This window comes from Scatophagus argus, chromosome 3 (genome assembly GCF_020382885.2).
Source record: "Scatophagus argus isolate fScaArg1 chromosome 3, fScaArg1.pri, whole genome shotgun sequence".
Classification (NCBI taxonomy): Eukaryota; Metazoa; Chordata; class Actinopteri; family Scatophagidae; genus Scatophagus; species Scatophagus argus.
This window is the reverse complement of record NC_058495.1, coordinates 12,926,550-12,941,754: the sequence shown is the minus strand read 5'-3', so window position 1 is coordinate 12,941,754 and position 15,205 is coordinate 12,926,550. Positions and strand designations below refer to the sequence as shown.

The 15,205-nt window shown below is 40.6% G+C and overlaps 1 protein-coding gene across 2 annotated transcripts in view; it reads right to left on the bottom strand.

Annotated features, from left to right (window-relative positions):
• Positions 1–501: 501 nt before the first annotated feature.
• Positions 502–15,205, bottom strand: part of cacna2d3 (calcium channel, voltage dependent, alpha2/delta subunit 3) — a 31,247-nt gene continuing 16,543 nt past the window's right edge. Inside the window, exons 12-39 of one of the 2 annotated variants that reach the window (XM_046383688.1) lie at positions 15,071–15,184; positions 13,705–13,783; positions 12,611–12,744; positions 12,157–12,174; positions 10,495–10,566; positions 9,956–10,036; positions 9,782–9,856; positions 7,786–7,869; positions 7,427–7,498; positions 7,247–7,308; positions 7,068–7,135; positions 6,884–6,929; positions 6,673–6,770; positions 6,443–6,536; positions 5,750–5,845; positions 5,505–5,626; positions 4,763–4,840; positions 4,599–4,660; positions 4,463–4,507; positions 4,318–4,380; positions 3,781–3,851; positions 3,604–3,679; positions 3,343–3,383; positions 3,040–3,095; positions 2,779–2,896; positions 2,546–2,658; positions 2,248–2,330; positions 502–1,226 (exon numbers count right to left, since the gene is read on the bottom strand). In XM_046383688.1, the coding sequence (XP_046239644.1) occupies positions 1,134–1,226; positions 2,248–2,330; positions 2,546–2,658; positions 2,779–2,896; positions 3,040–3,095; positions 3,343–3,383; positions 3,604–3,679; positions 3,781–3,851; positions 4,318–4,380; positions 4,463–4,507; positions 4,599–4,660; positions 4,763–4,840; positions 5,505–5,626; positions 5,750–5,845; positions 6,443–6,536; positions 6,673–6,770; positions 6,884–6,929; positions 7,068–7,135; positions 7,247–7,308; positions 7,427–7,498; positions 7,786–7,869; positions 9,782–9,856; positions 9,956–10,036; positions 10,495–10,566; positions 12,157–12,174; positions 12,611–12,744; positions 13,705–13,783; positions 15,071–15,184 (2,214 nt within the window). In that variant the 3' untranslated portion in view covers positions 502–1,133. The remainder of the gene's footprint in view (positions 1,227–2,247; positions 2,331–2,545; positions 2,659–2,778; positions 2,897–3,039; positions 3,096–3,342; positions 3,384–3,603; positions 3,680–3,780; positions 3,852–4,317; positions 4,381–4,462; positions 4,508–4,598; positions 4,661–4,762; positions 4,841–5,504; positions 5,627–5,749; positions 5,846–6,442; positions 6,537–6,672; positions 6,771–6,883; positions 6,930–7,067; positions 7,136–7,246; positions 7,309–7,426; positions 7,499–7,785; positions 7,870–9,781; positions 9,857–9,955; positions 10,037–10,494; positions 10,567–12,156; positions 12,175–12,610; positions 12,745–13,704; positions 13,784–15,070; positions 15,185–15,205) is intronic. The other variant, XM_046383689.1, reaches the window with a different exon arrangement.

Here is a 15,205-nt window from a genome sequence, read left to right as displayed (position 1 = left end):
TATAAAATGGTCAAACGCTCAGTGCAAACATGAGAAATTTCTGCATGTTTGTTCACAACGCAGGTCACAGCTTCTATGATAACTACTGTGAAGAGCATGCTTAAACCAAACACACAAAACACTGGTATTTTATAACCAGGAAAAGGGGGTTGCATCTCAAACTGAAGATCAAGCATGCATGTGGGAAACCAACACAGCAGAGACAGAAATACGACAGCTGTGAGCTATAAAATAAACTGTCACCATCACATTGTCGCACACAGGCACACACACACTTGAGAAATAACACAAGGGATAAATGAGGAAGGAAAATATTTCTTTGTATTTATTTATCAGCTTTCTTAAACATGTGGTTGAGAGTATGTGGTCACCTTGACAAATTGCGACTGGATTTATCCATGAAACATTCTGTGATCTTCATCATGCATCTTCAGCTTTTCTGATGTCTTCTTCTTTAAAACAAGGAGAAACTGGCGAGGAAAAGTGTTGTCTGTTGTTCAAGTGTTGTCTGTTGTCTCTCAGATATTTTACATGATCCATATTATTACAGACATCAAAAAGAATTTGGTTACAAAAAACTTAAAAGAAAGAAATCTTTGATAGTTTTGTCATTTTTTTTTAGCAATTTACTGTCAAAAAATTAACCACTTTGCATTGTTTTCACATGACAAAATCGTATTTTGCATTCTCAAGACTTTTATATTAGCCTTAATTTTTTCCAACAAACATATTTCTTGTCCTCCATTTCCACAAGTGATCTGTTTTATACTTTCAAAAGAAAAACCTGCACTCATACTACAAGTGTTTATTTTTTTTTACTGTTCACACACCGCATTTCTTTCTATTATTTAATTTCAACACACATTCAAACAATATGGCAAACCGTCAGTGGCTTGATGTCATCAGGCATTCTCACGTTATTCTCATTTTCTTTTGCTTCACCACATCGTTTATGTTTTCTGCATTAATGGATGTGAGTCTCAGTGCTACAAATAAAGGTTTTTACTTAGTAGAGCGCTGCCTGCTGCAGAGGGATGAGCAAATTCATTTCTGATTGGCTGTGTTCTCTATGTGTTTCTAAGCATCTTCTTGTTGGCTCAGTCCTTACTGATGTCCAGTTCTGCTGATGATGGTCACCTGCAGATGGTGGCTGCTAGCAAAGGGAGCAGAGCTGCTGTTAAAGCACTGGAGAGGCGTGTTGCTGAACCACACTCCATGGCGTTTTCCTGCAGAACACACAGCGTTTTGTGAAACATGTGGATGTGTGCAGGGTATGACGTTAAATATTAACAGGACTTGTTTTATCTGTGACAGACAATAGTGGGTAATAATAATTAAAAACTGGTCGTTGTTGAATGAACTTGCTCTTATTCTCTTAGTTTTGGCCGTTATCCTGATTGATCTTGATAACACAGGATTCACAAAAGAGACAGTTTAGATGTGGGAACACAGTGACTTTAGTACAATAAAGAGAGAAGGGGCAGAAAAAACTGTCAGTTGATCAGATAGGCTGTAATCAAGCCAACAGTTTAATCAAATTATCTAAATTAATTTATATTGAGGTAACAATCCCTCATTACACAGAAAAAATGTTCATTGTTTTATATGCTTAAAATTGAAGTTGCTAAGTTGGCCTGTAAACTGTAAACTGTTTGGGTGATGGTTTATCATAATCCTTCTTTTTTCCTCTAAAAATAGTTTGCTAACCTGAGGGTTTACCAATTCAACCATATGACTACCTGGACTATTTTTAGCAATAGTACTCCCATAATGTGATTGGACTTAGTGAATCCAGTCACATTATTACCAATAAAAATGGTGGACAAAAGAAGAATTTATGCAGTTAATTCTGACATTTACATGATACTGACAAAGAACTTGTGACTGTTGCCTTTTTTTATTGTCTCATTTCAGCTGAACCGATACATGTGAAGCAACAGCAGCCGATTAGTTTAGTTTAGCACCTTTAAATTACTCATTAACTTGTTATATCTTGCTTGTTTAATTCATACAGAACCCACAATGTAAGAGGATGAAGTTGCAGTTGTTATACTGGACTATTTCGTTGATGGGAGCACTGACTTACTGGAGTTTTGCCATCACCATTAATTTGCCATCCAATCAGCAGAGACACCTGAAAGTCACTGCGCCTGGCCAAGGAATACTCCAGCCCTGAACCAGACTGTTTGTCTCTGTGCTCAGTATTGACTTCTCTGTAAAACTGTACACAAACACACACTCTCATACCTCAGGGTGGAAAGGATGACACGATTCAGGCTTCTTCCTCTCCTTCTGAAACTTCAGTCTGTCACATTTTAGTGACTCATTGTGTTCAAAGGCGTCAAGGATGTAAATCCATTAAAAGGACATGATTCTAAATTCAGGACACACACACGCAGCCCTTAAGGGATGCAACTTAAAAACTCTAAATATAGCTAAAATCATTCTCACAGTCAGTAATTCATTCATTCTTATGAGCTGACTAACCATGAAAATGCTTTCAGGTTTCCACGTCAGGTATTTGTGTTTCTTCTATAAAGGATATATATGATCTCGATGGGGTCCATCGTTACCGGAGGGGCACTGCTGCAGTCACACTTATTGTCCACAACAACCATGAAGAGGTTACTGCTGGGAATCTGCTGTATGACAAAAGATCTGCGGTGCAAACAAAAGACAGAGACCGGAATTAAAATGTTATAATACGAATGGAAGCAGACTGAACAACTTCTGTTTGATATGGACAGATATTGTAGGCAAAGCGGCCTGAAGCAGTACCTGACACAGCCCTCACAGTCAATGTTGCCTGTTGTTTCTTTGATGGTGCGTTCGGAGACAAAGGCAGGATATTCCGTATCACATGGCACCATCATGGTTTTACCTCGAGATCTCTGGGCTGCGCAAGTTTAACAGAACCGCAGAGGTTAAAAAAGACCACAGAACTCAGAGAAGGTTTCCAGTTCTCCTTCTCATATCTCTCTCTCTCTCTCTCTCTCTCTCACACACACACACACCTGTTAACGTATCAATTACATCTACCTTTAACTGAGAGGTCGACATTCCACCAGCTGTACAGGTTAAATTCGAGCAGAAAACTAAAGAGAAAAGCACAAACATCATATAAAGACAAATGTTTGAAAAAATACCACTTAATATGAGTTGAGTTCTTAACTTTAACAAATACTTGATAGAATGTGTTTATACCTGCAGTTACTTTAGACACTTAAGACATTCTTGATACTTTTATTCTCATTGAGTAATTATTATTATATCATTAATTAATATACTGTTAATTTATGGGCCTAATATAATTTGTGTAAAATGTTTTTGTGTTATTCTTACATGACAAGTTCTGTCAGGAGCCACCTGACTATAGAGAAAGGCTGAAAGAGAGAGAAAAACATGTTAAGCTCAAATTGCATGTGTTCAGTTTGAGTTTGCTCTACAGTATGCTGATGCTCCACCTGTGTGCACACAGTATAGATACACACTGTCGATTTAAAATCATGTTTCATGACTGTAAATGTGCAGTAAGGTGCCACAGATTAAAATAATTGTCTCTGATGTTTATCTTTAAATCTACCATCTGATCTTTTGTCTTACGTCTGATAAAGTGCGCGCGCTGTCACTGCTCCCAGCGTACTCTTTGCAAAGAGCCTGATAATCATACAGTGTGATCCTGAAACACAAACGCAGAAGCAGAGGCTATGACATGTGCAACCTAAAAGACAGGTCATGTTTAGCATATCACGCCAGGGCTCATCATGTTGTGTCTCTGACCTTTTGAAGGACCCCATTTGAAGCAGTTTGTTCATAACAGCTCCTTCCACTTCTCCAAAGAAGAGTCCTGTCTGAGATAGAAGTTATGTCAATACACACACACACACACACACTGGGTGGACAAAACAATGTGAGAATCCTCTGAGATGTGGTGGAGTAGAAGTATAACTTTTGAGAAAATGGAAATACTCAAGCCATGTACAAGTATTTTGAGTTTGTACTTAAGTACAGTACTTGAGTGAATGAACTTAGTTATATTGCACCACTAGACACTTAACAAACTTCAGAAAACTTAAAAACAGAGATTCCAAAAAACTTGTCTTGCCTATCTTGTAGGGTTAGGCGTATGCTATACTACTTTTATCACTTATATAAAATGCAAAGTGGACTTCAAATGCCTTCTTCTTCTGCTCAGTCTTGATTTACACACATGTTCATGACTTGTCAGAAAAAAAAAAAAATTAAGGCATGTTTCTATAATTTCAACTTCAGCCCAGAGATCACGTAAACATGTATACACAGACATGTACACAGTACCTGAGACTGCTCCTCTGTGACAAGAATGAAGCCATTGTTATCGATGAGATAACAGTTAATGTCCTGTCAGAAGAGTGAATAGAAATATTATTTTAACACAACATGAGAAAAAACTGAACAACCAGAGTTATGTGGCTGTTCTTACCTCTTTGTCACAGCTGAAGCTGCATTTTCCATCCAGAGTTGTACACTGAGCACAGAACAGATGTAGTTTAGTGTCACGCCTAATCAGGGAGCTCATTTTATTGTAAAACGCGTGGCAGTAGTCGTTGTGCAGCTACCTGTCTGCAGGCAGTCCAGAACTTCCTCTGAAAGAACTCGAGCTTCATCTGAATGCCTACAGCTGAGCACCAGACCAAGCACATAAGAGACACAACATCCTACAGTACAAATCCTAAAAACACAAAGATAATAATGACATGAAAAATGCTTTCAAAGTTGTTACCTGCAACAATTGGAGACTTTCTGTCATCAAGGAGCTGAATGGCTGTGCTTGCCAAAACCACACTCTTATTTTCTAAAGCTAGAGAGGAAAATAGAGAGAATAAACTACAAGTCATTCAGTCAGGCTACACTTTCTGAGTCACTAGATGGTGCTCTTTACTCAGCAGCATCAGTTGGCAGGCTCAAAAGAAACCTCCGCACCAGTTCATTACTTCACAGTAATGGAGTCCAAACCCAGTCAGAGCTTTTTCTACAGCCTGATGACTGTAATAACGCTGAAATGGGTGCTGTGATTGGACATTTCAGGTTATGATGGCAAAGCCGTGAGTGGGTGCAGTCATCATTAACAGCGAAAAGGTGGTAAATGTCCTGGAGAGTGAAGATCTGGCCCACAGACAGAACGTGGGCCACATTAACTGGAGAAAAGCTGCGAGGGAGGTGAGCTGTGCTGCACATCCTATCAATGAAAAACAGTAAAAGCCACAGTCCATAACAGACAGAGGGACATAGAAAAAGACTGATTAAGATGTTAAAATGCAGAATGACTAGGGGAACCAGATCAATGTCCAAAATGTCCCTTATATAACGCTGCACTTGATAATTGGAAGTATATTGAAAGTGACTTCCCTCATGCAGATAATTAAACAGCAATAGACCAGTGTGGTTTTACGCAGACTCTAGAAACTTATTTCATGCTGCACACTTGAACTACTATCTCTAATCTGCAGTTTTGTTCTGCATACCTGTGCTGAAGGGGATGGAGTAGACAAATGTGCCGGGGACCTGCTCTGCCGCTCTCTTGTACCACAGAGGGAAGTGATCAGCATTAAACACACCCTCCTTGTCCTCCGCTGTCAGGAAATCTCTGAGGAAGCAAACAGAATGAAGCTGAGGTGAGGAGCGAAGGATCAGATTCATCAAGCGCAATCACGGCTGCGCCTCGAGGCTGTAAGTAATGATTAGAGAAGCACTGAGCAGCAACACTCACTGATTGGAGAGCTGATCAGCGGGTACAAAGAGGTTGGTTCTCGACAGGCCAGTGCGTGTACCGAGGAAAGCAATCTCTACTCCTTTGTCTGAGTTCCTGTTGGTATAATGAACAGCAGCGTCACATGATCCATATGCACATCCTTCCGGGGACATTTAATTTAAGTGTGTGCGATGTAGGACATTTTGAAATGTATTCATACAATGTGGACAGACAGCAGTGGATTAAGTTCTTCACACGGATGGTTGAGCTCTTATTTTGGAGGTATATTATAAAAATATTAAATTAAAAGACTCTTAGACTGTATCATGTTACATCTTCTCAAACTTGCTTGCTTTTTATTCATTCATATGATGTTATTCATTGAAGGGGTTTTCACCGTTTTGTTGTCAAAAGAAGCAATTTGAAGAAAATAAAAAATACGTATTCTGTTGTAAGCAATGGGGGACAAAATAGTCCTTATTTAAATTGTTGTGTCACCCTCCCTGCACCAATTCACAACAAAACAAATGATGGCTGTGTGAGCGCAGTAAGAAATTCATACCAAAAAAGCCTGCATGAATGACATTTACATGGACATCATTTACAATATAACACTTCTATCTGCAGAAGATCTCCAAAGATTTACTTGTGGCTTATCAGAAAACCCGCCTCACTAATGACTTGAAGACGAGTGGCACCGAAAGTTCTTACTCTGACTTATTGAGGGCGAGTTCAGTCCAGTAGGCCTCGAGTGGAGCAGTGACCACAGCATCAAACAGCACTTCCTGGATCAGCTCTCTGTCACCTACATAATATTGCAGACCAGTTTAAAGACTTGATTAACAAATGCGGACCTTTCTGACTCAGAACAACACTTTTTATGTTTGATCACAGAGAAAACAGGCTCCATGTAGTCTCATTAATTTGGGTCTGCAGCTCACATTTCAGGTGGGGTCTGCGGCCCGTCATGAAGAGCTTGATAGCTTGAATCTGGGTCAGGTGACGGTGCTCGTGCTGTTCCTCTGTGTTGCAGTAAGTCCTGTGGTCAAAACAGAGCCACACTGTTATATCACAGGCCTCGACATCCCTGATGAACACAGAGGGATAACCTACATAACGCATGAATGCCCACTTCCATAACCCCAGTGTTACCATTCATCTGCCAGGGCGACATCTGGCTGTTCCAGATCACGGAGCCCTGAAAAACACAAGTCAGTAACGCTTCAACAATGCCAGCCTGGAAAGACAATAAAGCTCTCCAAAAACAAGCAGGTCAGAGCGACGTGCATCTCACTGTGTTCAGGCTTTTGTTAATAAATGAGTTGGGGTGACGCACCGGCTTCCACTGACACATTTCCTCTGAAGAAGTACTTTCCATGGCCTCTGGAGAGAGCCACTCCGACACTGGAGACACACACAGAGGAGAGGATCAAGCGGCGAGTCAACCTTTAACTGCATCCCAGACATAAACTGACAGGAAGTTGTTTCAGCAATGTAATAAAACTTTCCCTTCACCTGAATGGTGTTCCTTTGATGTCAGTGTAGTAATAGTCATTGTGCATCTTCAGGACGCGTCTCTAAAAAAGAAAAACAGGTGCGCATGAGGTTTGCTCCTCCAGTTAAGAGACAACAGAGAGAGAGAGAACAACCCTAATCTGACAGGGAGACAGTGAACATCTTTATCAGCAGCCTCACCCCTCTGTCCACTGTCTTCTTCACCTCCATAGAGAAAGTCCCTGTCCTCCTGTTCACCATAGCGTTACGCAGCTGAAAGATAAAGCACACAAAGGGGCATGCAGAGCACAGAAGTGGAGATTGGTCATTGATTCAGCAGCCTGTGTGTCTCACCTTGACAATAATCGTGGTTGGTTTGAACTCATATTAAATTTACGACATGAACTAATGACTGCACAATGTGATGACAATGTGAAATCGAGACATTATGAAAAGCAAACCAAAAAGTACCTCTAGTGTTTCATATTGCATACAATACCTTTGTACTGAAGACTAATATTTTTCCATAACACAGTATTTTTTAGTGAATTGACACGTACTATATCATCTTTGTCTTCCCACTCAACTTCAGAGAGATCCACGCTGCTGTAGTTGGGCTTCCTCCTCTTCTGACCGTCCTGATACTGCACACAGGAACACAATATGCCCAATTTAATGGTCCCTTTTGTGTAACGACCACAAGTTTATTTTGACTAAATGTTTAACCATGGCTTAACATGTCTGTTACTCTGACCTGACTCAACACTGAAATCTGTGTGTGACACAGAATTTTCCAGTTCATGAGCTTGATATTCAAGAAATACAATCTCGATTCCAAAAAAGTTGGTACTCCATGTAAAACGCAAATAAAAACAGAATGCAATGATTTGCAAGTCCTTTTTGACCTATATACAATTAAATGCAGTACAAAGGCAAGTCATGCAATGTTCAAATCTAAACTTTACTGATTTTTTGGTTTTATACACTCATTTTGAATTTAATGCCATTTCAACAAGTTGAGACAGGAACATTATGAGATTGTGTGCTGTGGTGCAGAAAGCACCTGTCCTGAACATTGCACAGGTAAAAGCTTCCATCGGTAACATGTGATGGTGTAATAGTCCAACAGTTTAGTGCAACAGTTTACAGTTTAGGAACAACATTTCTCAACACACAATCGCAAGGAATTTAGGCAGCGCAGTGTCATCTACATTTACGTGCAGGTTGAGACTCTTATTAACGCCATATATCAACAACATCCAGGAACACTACTGACTTCTCTGGGTTTGAACTCATCTGAGATTGTCTGACACAAAGAGGAAGAATGTGCTGTGGTCTGACAGATGCATATTTCTTGTAGTTTTTGTATCATGGACGTTTTCACATTCTGCACGTTACAGCAGTGTAGCTTCACAGTTAAAGAGTGCAGGTACGACACTGGCCTGTCTACAGTCCAGACCGGTCCACCGTATGACAACAGACATCTCACACTGTTGAGCAACTGAAGTCAAACATCACAAAAACAAGACTGGGAAAGAACTTCACCTTTGAAGCTTTTACAATTAGTGTCCACAGCTCCTAAAAGCTAAAAGAGAATGTGATGGAGCACAAACTGCTAAACACGTTGCAGGCATCAAATTCAGAATGAGTGTATATTTGCAAAATACAACGTTTCTCATTTTAAGCAAGAACGATTTTGCCTTTACTGGATTCAACTAGATAAAGGTCGAAATCAAATCACTGAGTTCAGTTTTTTATGTTTTACACAACATCCCAACTTTTCTGGAATCAGGATTGCAAACCTCTGTAGAAAATCTTGGCTGTAATCTGTCTCTTGTCTGTCAGTATGTTTTTAATTAACAGGCCTTTTTTTGGAGGTTTTGGAGGTCTTGTTGTGTCATTTTTTTAACAAATTGTCTGTGAAATTAACACTGTCATGTAAATTAAAAAATAATTAATGTGACTGATAGGAAATCCGCGCTCAAACAACTCAACGTCAGTGCTTTAAACTGAACTGATGCCAAACTCTGAAACTGTACGTCATCTGGTCCACAAGAAACAAAGTCAATGACTACAACCACAGCACAGTTTTAGCCACAAAGAGACACTCACAAGAAAACCAACACAGACCAACACACACACAGTGGCACAGAGAGGAATAGCACTAACACTGGCACACACAGATCCACTAGCACAGCCATAACTCCTGAGGAACCAGCAGTCCCAGGGCGAGCGGCTGTGGTCTCTGCCAGTGAGTGTTAAGTTACCTCTGGGAAATCTCAGGCCAGCCAGCCCTATGAGTGGCCTTTATCCCTGCATGCATACATCAAAGGAAAAGGTGGGGATTACAGACTATACGAGCCCATTTAGCCTCCTAACCAGGTAACACATTTGACTTTGTGCGCACTTCTTAACGGAGGCGTTCAGTTCATCATTTCGATTATGCATATAATAGCATGGATAACACAAAAAGGAAAAAAAAAACAAAACAGGGTAAAGTCAGGGAATGCTGTGAGACTGTTCTGGTGTAAAAGCAATGTAAAGAAACTGGGTTACCAAAGGTCTGAGGTCCGGGTGTATCAGGATGTAGCCATTGTTTGTGATAGCAAATGCGTACCCATGGATTCCTAACTAGAGACACAAAATGGGGTACATGAGGAGGCAATTAAAGAAATGCATATTAATAAATTCATTTATTCAAAGCAAAAGTACCGAAACAGCTGACTGTACCATATGTTTGGGGATGAGCTTCATCAGCTCCTGCAGAGGGATGTCTGTTCCTACGACCCCCAACAGAATACCCTGGTTCTTCTGCAGGAAAACATTCAAAGCACACAACTTTAGATGAAAACTGCATGAATATTCAGAAATTCAGCAGTGGTGGAAAAAGCGCTCACATCTTTTACTTAAGTAATATGGAATGTAAAAATACTCCGGTAGAAACCCTGAATTCAAATTTCTACTTTAAGTACAGAAGTATTATCAGGAAAAATGCACTCATATTATCAAAATTAAAAGTATGTGCTATATTAAAAAAATGCCCCCGCAGTCACTGGTAAATTTAATATATATAATCTGATTTTTACAAGATGGGATGTGCCATACAAATATGGATATTTTTTTTTATTCTTTAATCTAATCTAATCTAATCTTGGTATCTTGTGAACTATTTAATAATTTTATCTTTAGGCCTGTCAGGCCCGTCAAAATTGCACAGTACTTTAGTGAATGTGCTTGTTGTTGCGTTTACCGGTAGGTCAGTCCCTCACCGTTTCATTCTTTGTGCTGAAGACAGGCATGGCGACTGTAGTCATCAGGCTTGGGCCAGCTTTCTCGTTCATCTGAAATAAATAAATAAGAATTTCTAGCAGTTGAATGGTACCATTTCAGCCAGTAGAGTCAGCATGTTCTTCAATCAGGTTGGCAAACATCAGTCAAAAGGAAAAACTACACAGAACAAGAAAATGTACATTTAAACTATGTTTTACTGTCCACATTTGCTCACCATTTCTTAAAGGTTTCTAAATCAGAACATCTTATTCATTCTGAACAACAGCCAACGTGGTTAGACGTATATTACACTGGAATTCAGCGTTTGAACCAAATGAAATTGTTTGTTTTGTTTCTCACCACAGCTAAAAATGTTATTAATGATGTTAAAAAGATTACTTTCTTCCTGAACAAAAAACTTTTGAACCACTCAACAAAAACATGTGAATGTGAAAAAAACAGCCATGGAAATGTTAATCAGTGCTAATGCACAGTCAGAGTTAATTACCAGTGAAGCGACAGTTGAACTGACATGAAATTCAATTAAAATTTCCAGACAGAAAGGAGAAGAGCGTGAGAATAACAGCTTCAGGATAATAACCACGCCAGACGTGGCTACACGTTTTAGTAGGAAACAAACTAAAAATCTCCCTCGATCTAGAAACGGAGCACTATTAGCTATTTGACACAGATTAAACATAAATTAATTGTTTTAAAAAAGCTGCATCCAAATGAGCTCCTGTAGAATCACACAGGATCCTGCTCACAGCCTCTCTGATGTCAAACCTGAACCGTGGGAGTCTGACACGAGGTCAGTCCGGTAGGATGACATAATTAAGCACATGAGCTCTGTTAAAGTAGGTCTGCTATTCCCTCACCACGTGAATCTACACAGCTGACTCTGTGTGTGTGGGCGTCTTCATTTGTGTATGTGCATGCACATGAAGCAAACGAGCTGTGAACTGCAGTGTGTACTAGCTGGCTTGACAAAATGAAGAATGGTGGGTCCTTAAATTCATCATAACACACAATAGAAGTGGAAACTGGACCGCTTCAGTCTACACACACACACACACACACACACACACATACAGGTAAACCCACGAATGCCTAACCACCTCCACCTCCATCTCACTTTCTCTCTCCCCCTTTTCTCTCTCTCTCTTCTCTCTTTCTTGGTCTCTCCCTCCAATGTCAGTTTTATTATGGGCTTTAGGAGATAAAATGCAATGATCCACAGAATGATGAATGGTGTGTCTGAGGCTGAGATACAAGAGCACACACTCCAGAGGACAATCTCACAAGCCTTCTGTGTGTGTGCATGTGTGTGTATTTTAGTGTGCACATGCTCATCTTCTCCACACTGGAAAGAAGTACAATAAATGCTCCTCTGCCTCTCCTGCCACTCAGAGAGAAGAGTCCCTCCTCACGTTACACTTCTAAGTATTGAAGCATAATGTTAAAAAGCAGAACCAATAAGAAGTTTTTTAACCTCTCAAGTCACTTCTACTTTATATAACTCACATTTACTGGATCCCAGTGGCTATATTACCTACCCATGATCTCCTTTCTGTTGCTAGTTCAGAGTTACTTTTACTTTTATTATTAAATCTGATTCTGACTTAGAGCCCGTTAAGTTCAGATCACATGTAGATATTTACCTTATAAGCCTGGGAAAGCTGAAACGAAAGAAGACACGTATAAAGATTGAATCATCCAGTGAGTTAAAGCCTTCACACTGTGCATCGACTTTGTGGACACAGATGTCCATCGTGGCTGGGTGTGTCGGTGGAGGGGGGAGTCCATGCAGATTAATGAAGCTCATAATGAGGAATCATTCGAGCAGCATGAAGAATAATGATGAGGAAGCACACACACATGCGTACACACTTTGTGTTCACTTACAGTACAGAGATGGACAAAGCAGCGTGAACCATGGACAATACAATGTACTGTATTGCATTATATGTGACTATGCTGCTGCACTGTTCTACAAGCACGCAGCCTCACTCACACACATACAAATGATTAAACGTATAAACGCCAATGACACTGACAATCACAGTAAGTCATGTTACTCCTTCAAACTAAGAAGTAAAGCTGAAGTATACTTACAGCGCTGTCCACGTAAGCTTCGGTCCACACCGTGTCGTGCTCGTGGTCGATGACCTTTGGGCGGCTCATGACATGGAGATACCTCATCACGTTCTCCTGAACATCTGCTAAGGTAGAGATCTGACTGAAATATCCTGTAATTAAAGAAATAAAAAACAAAAACATATTAGTCAAAAATGATTCACAAACACACACACATCTTCCCCAGCGTACAGCCCCACATGCCTTTTGACCATTTAAGACAACAGATTTTAAAAGTGATATCCAGCAGATGATTAAGTATCAGATCAGCAACGTTAAGTCCTGCACGTAAAAGTTAAATATAACTCAGATTTTAGTCATACTTAAGTCATGTGTGTAAGTTCCCCCAATGCAGCCTTTGTCCGTTTGCACTTTTTTGGACATGAAGACATCCATTTTTTTCAGTCTTAATTTTCAAATAATTAATCAGAACTGATGGCTGCAAAACAATAGATAATATTTTCTTCTGAAATGTTGTGCGCACTAATGATGTTACGTCCGCTTCCTAACATTACTGGACCATACTGAACCACTCTGGAACAGGTTTCCTGTGGTTCAGCTTAGTGCGACACAGGAGTCATTTCACTTGGTGTCAGCTCCTGTTGTTGCTGACAATGTTTCATATTGGACATGTAAGGTTATTCCACAGTGGGGGTCTGTATAGGAGGGGATGTTTGGGGGCTTGTCTCCCCACACTCCTTCTGTGATCTGTTTTCCTGGCTGCGACTTTCCCTTCCAGAGGGCACTCATCCAGAGTGTTGACACGTGGGAGCCATCAGCAGTGAGCAGCCAAGGGGGAGACACTCTGACAGGAAGAGGGATTAGAGCGGATTGACCTCTGACCCTGCTCAAGTGCCACTTCATTGCCTCACGGCAGACAGAATCTGAGCCAGCACATAGACATACACGCACACACAAAAACACATGTAACGCACACACATACACCACCGAACCGCACAGATACCCACACATCTTCAGCCTATCATATCGCTCCATAGAAACACCACATTGCACCGCATGCGACGCTCTGACACAGAGCTGTCTTGAGAAGTGTTTATCAAAAAGTCCCAAACCTTTGTTGGCACAAGCCATCCATTTGAGGTTATCAGCAAATGCAGATTCTCGTCCAATCAGGTAAGGGAATATTCGCACCTGTGCAGAGGACACATAGATGTCGACAGTTTCAAAGATGGAAGGATTAAAAAAAAACAAGCAAAGTGATTTGTCTCCTCTGTGCTTTATCTTCCTGTCCTGATTCTATCTTGCTTTGGTGCAAGAAGTCGCTGCATGTTTTTACATTCTCATGAGGAAACACTAAGCATTAAGCTGGTTTCCCAGCTTGTTCTTCATACTTTACCTTTCTTTAAGTTTGCATTCTTTGCAGTTAAATTCAGTTTTGTTTCTTTTCTAGGGGGTTGGGCATGAGGGCATGTTCCACTGTCCTTTTAAAGAACGCTGTGTGACACTTTGCCAAACCTGCACGGCTCATTGGCTCCAGATGCTTTGCTAAGCATAAAGCATATAGAAAACACTGAATGGCTGCCATATAGCAGCCCTGAGGGTGTGTGGAGGGGTGGGGGTAGCCTGCCAAACACTGCCCTGTACCCTGCCAACACACATATGCTTGATAGGACTGAACAAAAGCCCCTGAGCTGTTGTTTTTATTGCTTTGTGAATAGCACAGCAGTCCATTTCATTTGAAATGCATTTAGATTTTACAAAAAGACGCTAACAAAAGCTTTTAAAGCCAACATCCAGGAGAAAGTGTGTGTGTGTGTGTGTGTGTGTGTGTGTTTGCGTATTCCAAAAATCTGTTTACACAGTCACAGTTACGGGGCAAAATCGCAGGTCTACCCAACGTAGATCGTTAAATATTAGAGTGAAAACTTGGTTTAAGGTTAGATTGAGGTTTGGGTCAGGACTGGGCAGGTAATGTTTATTCTTATGGTTATGTGGTGGTTAAGCCTCCAGAAAATGAATGTAAGTCTATGTAATGTAATGTAATGTCCCCACATGTGATGGAAACAGGACTGTGTGTGTGTGTGTGTATATCTGTGTGCGTGTGTGTGTATCTGTGTGGGGGGTGAACAGCCAGAGCCCTTGAGACTGACTTGCTTGAACATATTCTGGCCTTGAAAGCAGTTAATTTTCCATGTTTCATTCCTCACGGGGGAAAATATTCCTCTGTAATGCGTCAAAACCTTGGAAAGCATCATATTGACATGGATTTTACACTACAGAGTTGTGAATGGTAATGAAGTAAGAAACCAATTCCTCAAAACGTCAAGACAGGAGCTCCACCTGGCATAACATATTAAAATATACACCTATCCCTGCTGGAAGAAAAGTGCCGAGCAGGCAAAAACATCAGAATAAGGACGTGCATATCATTAAAAATCAGACACCATGTGGAACACAAGGAGAGAGAGAAAGACTCACCTTTCTTTCAGGCCAATTGTACTTCTCAAAAACGTCATCATACATTTCAGTCGCCCCGTCAGTCACAAGCATTATGGCCTGGCTGCACACACTGCCACGTCCAGTTCGATTAAACTGCCAAAAGAGAGAAAACGC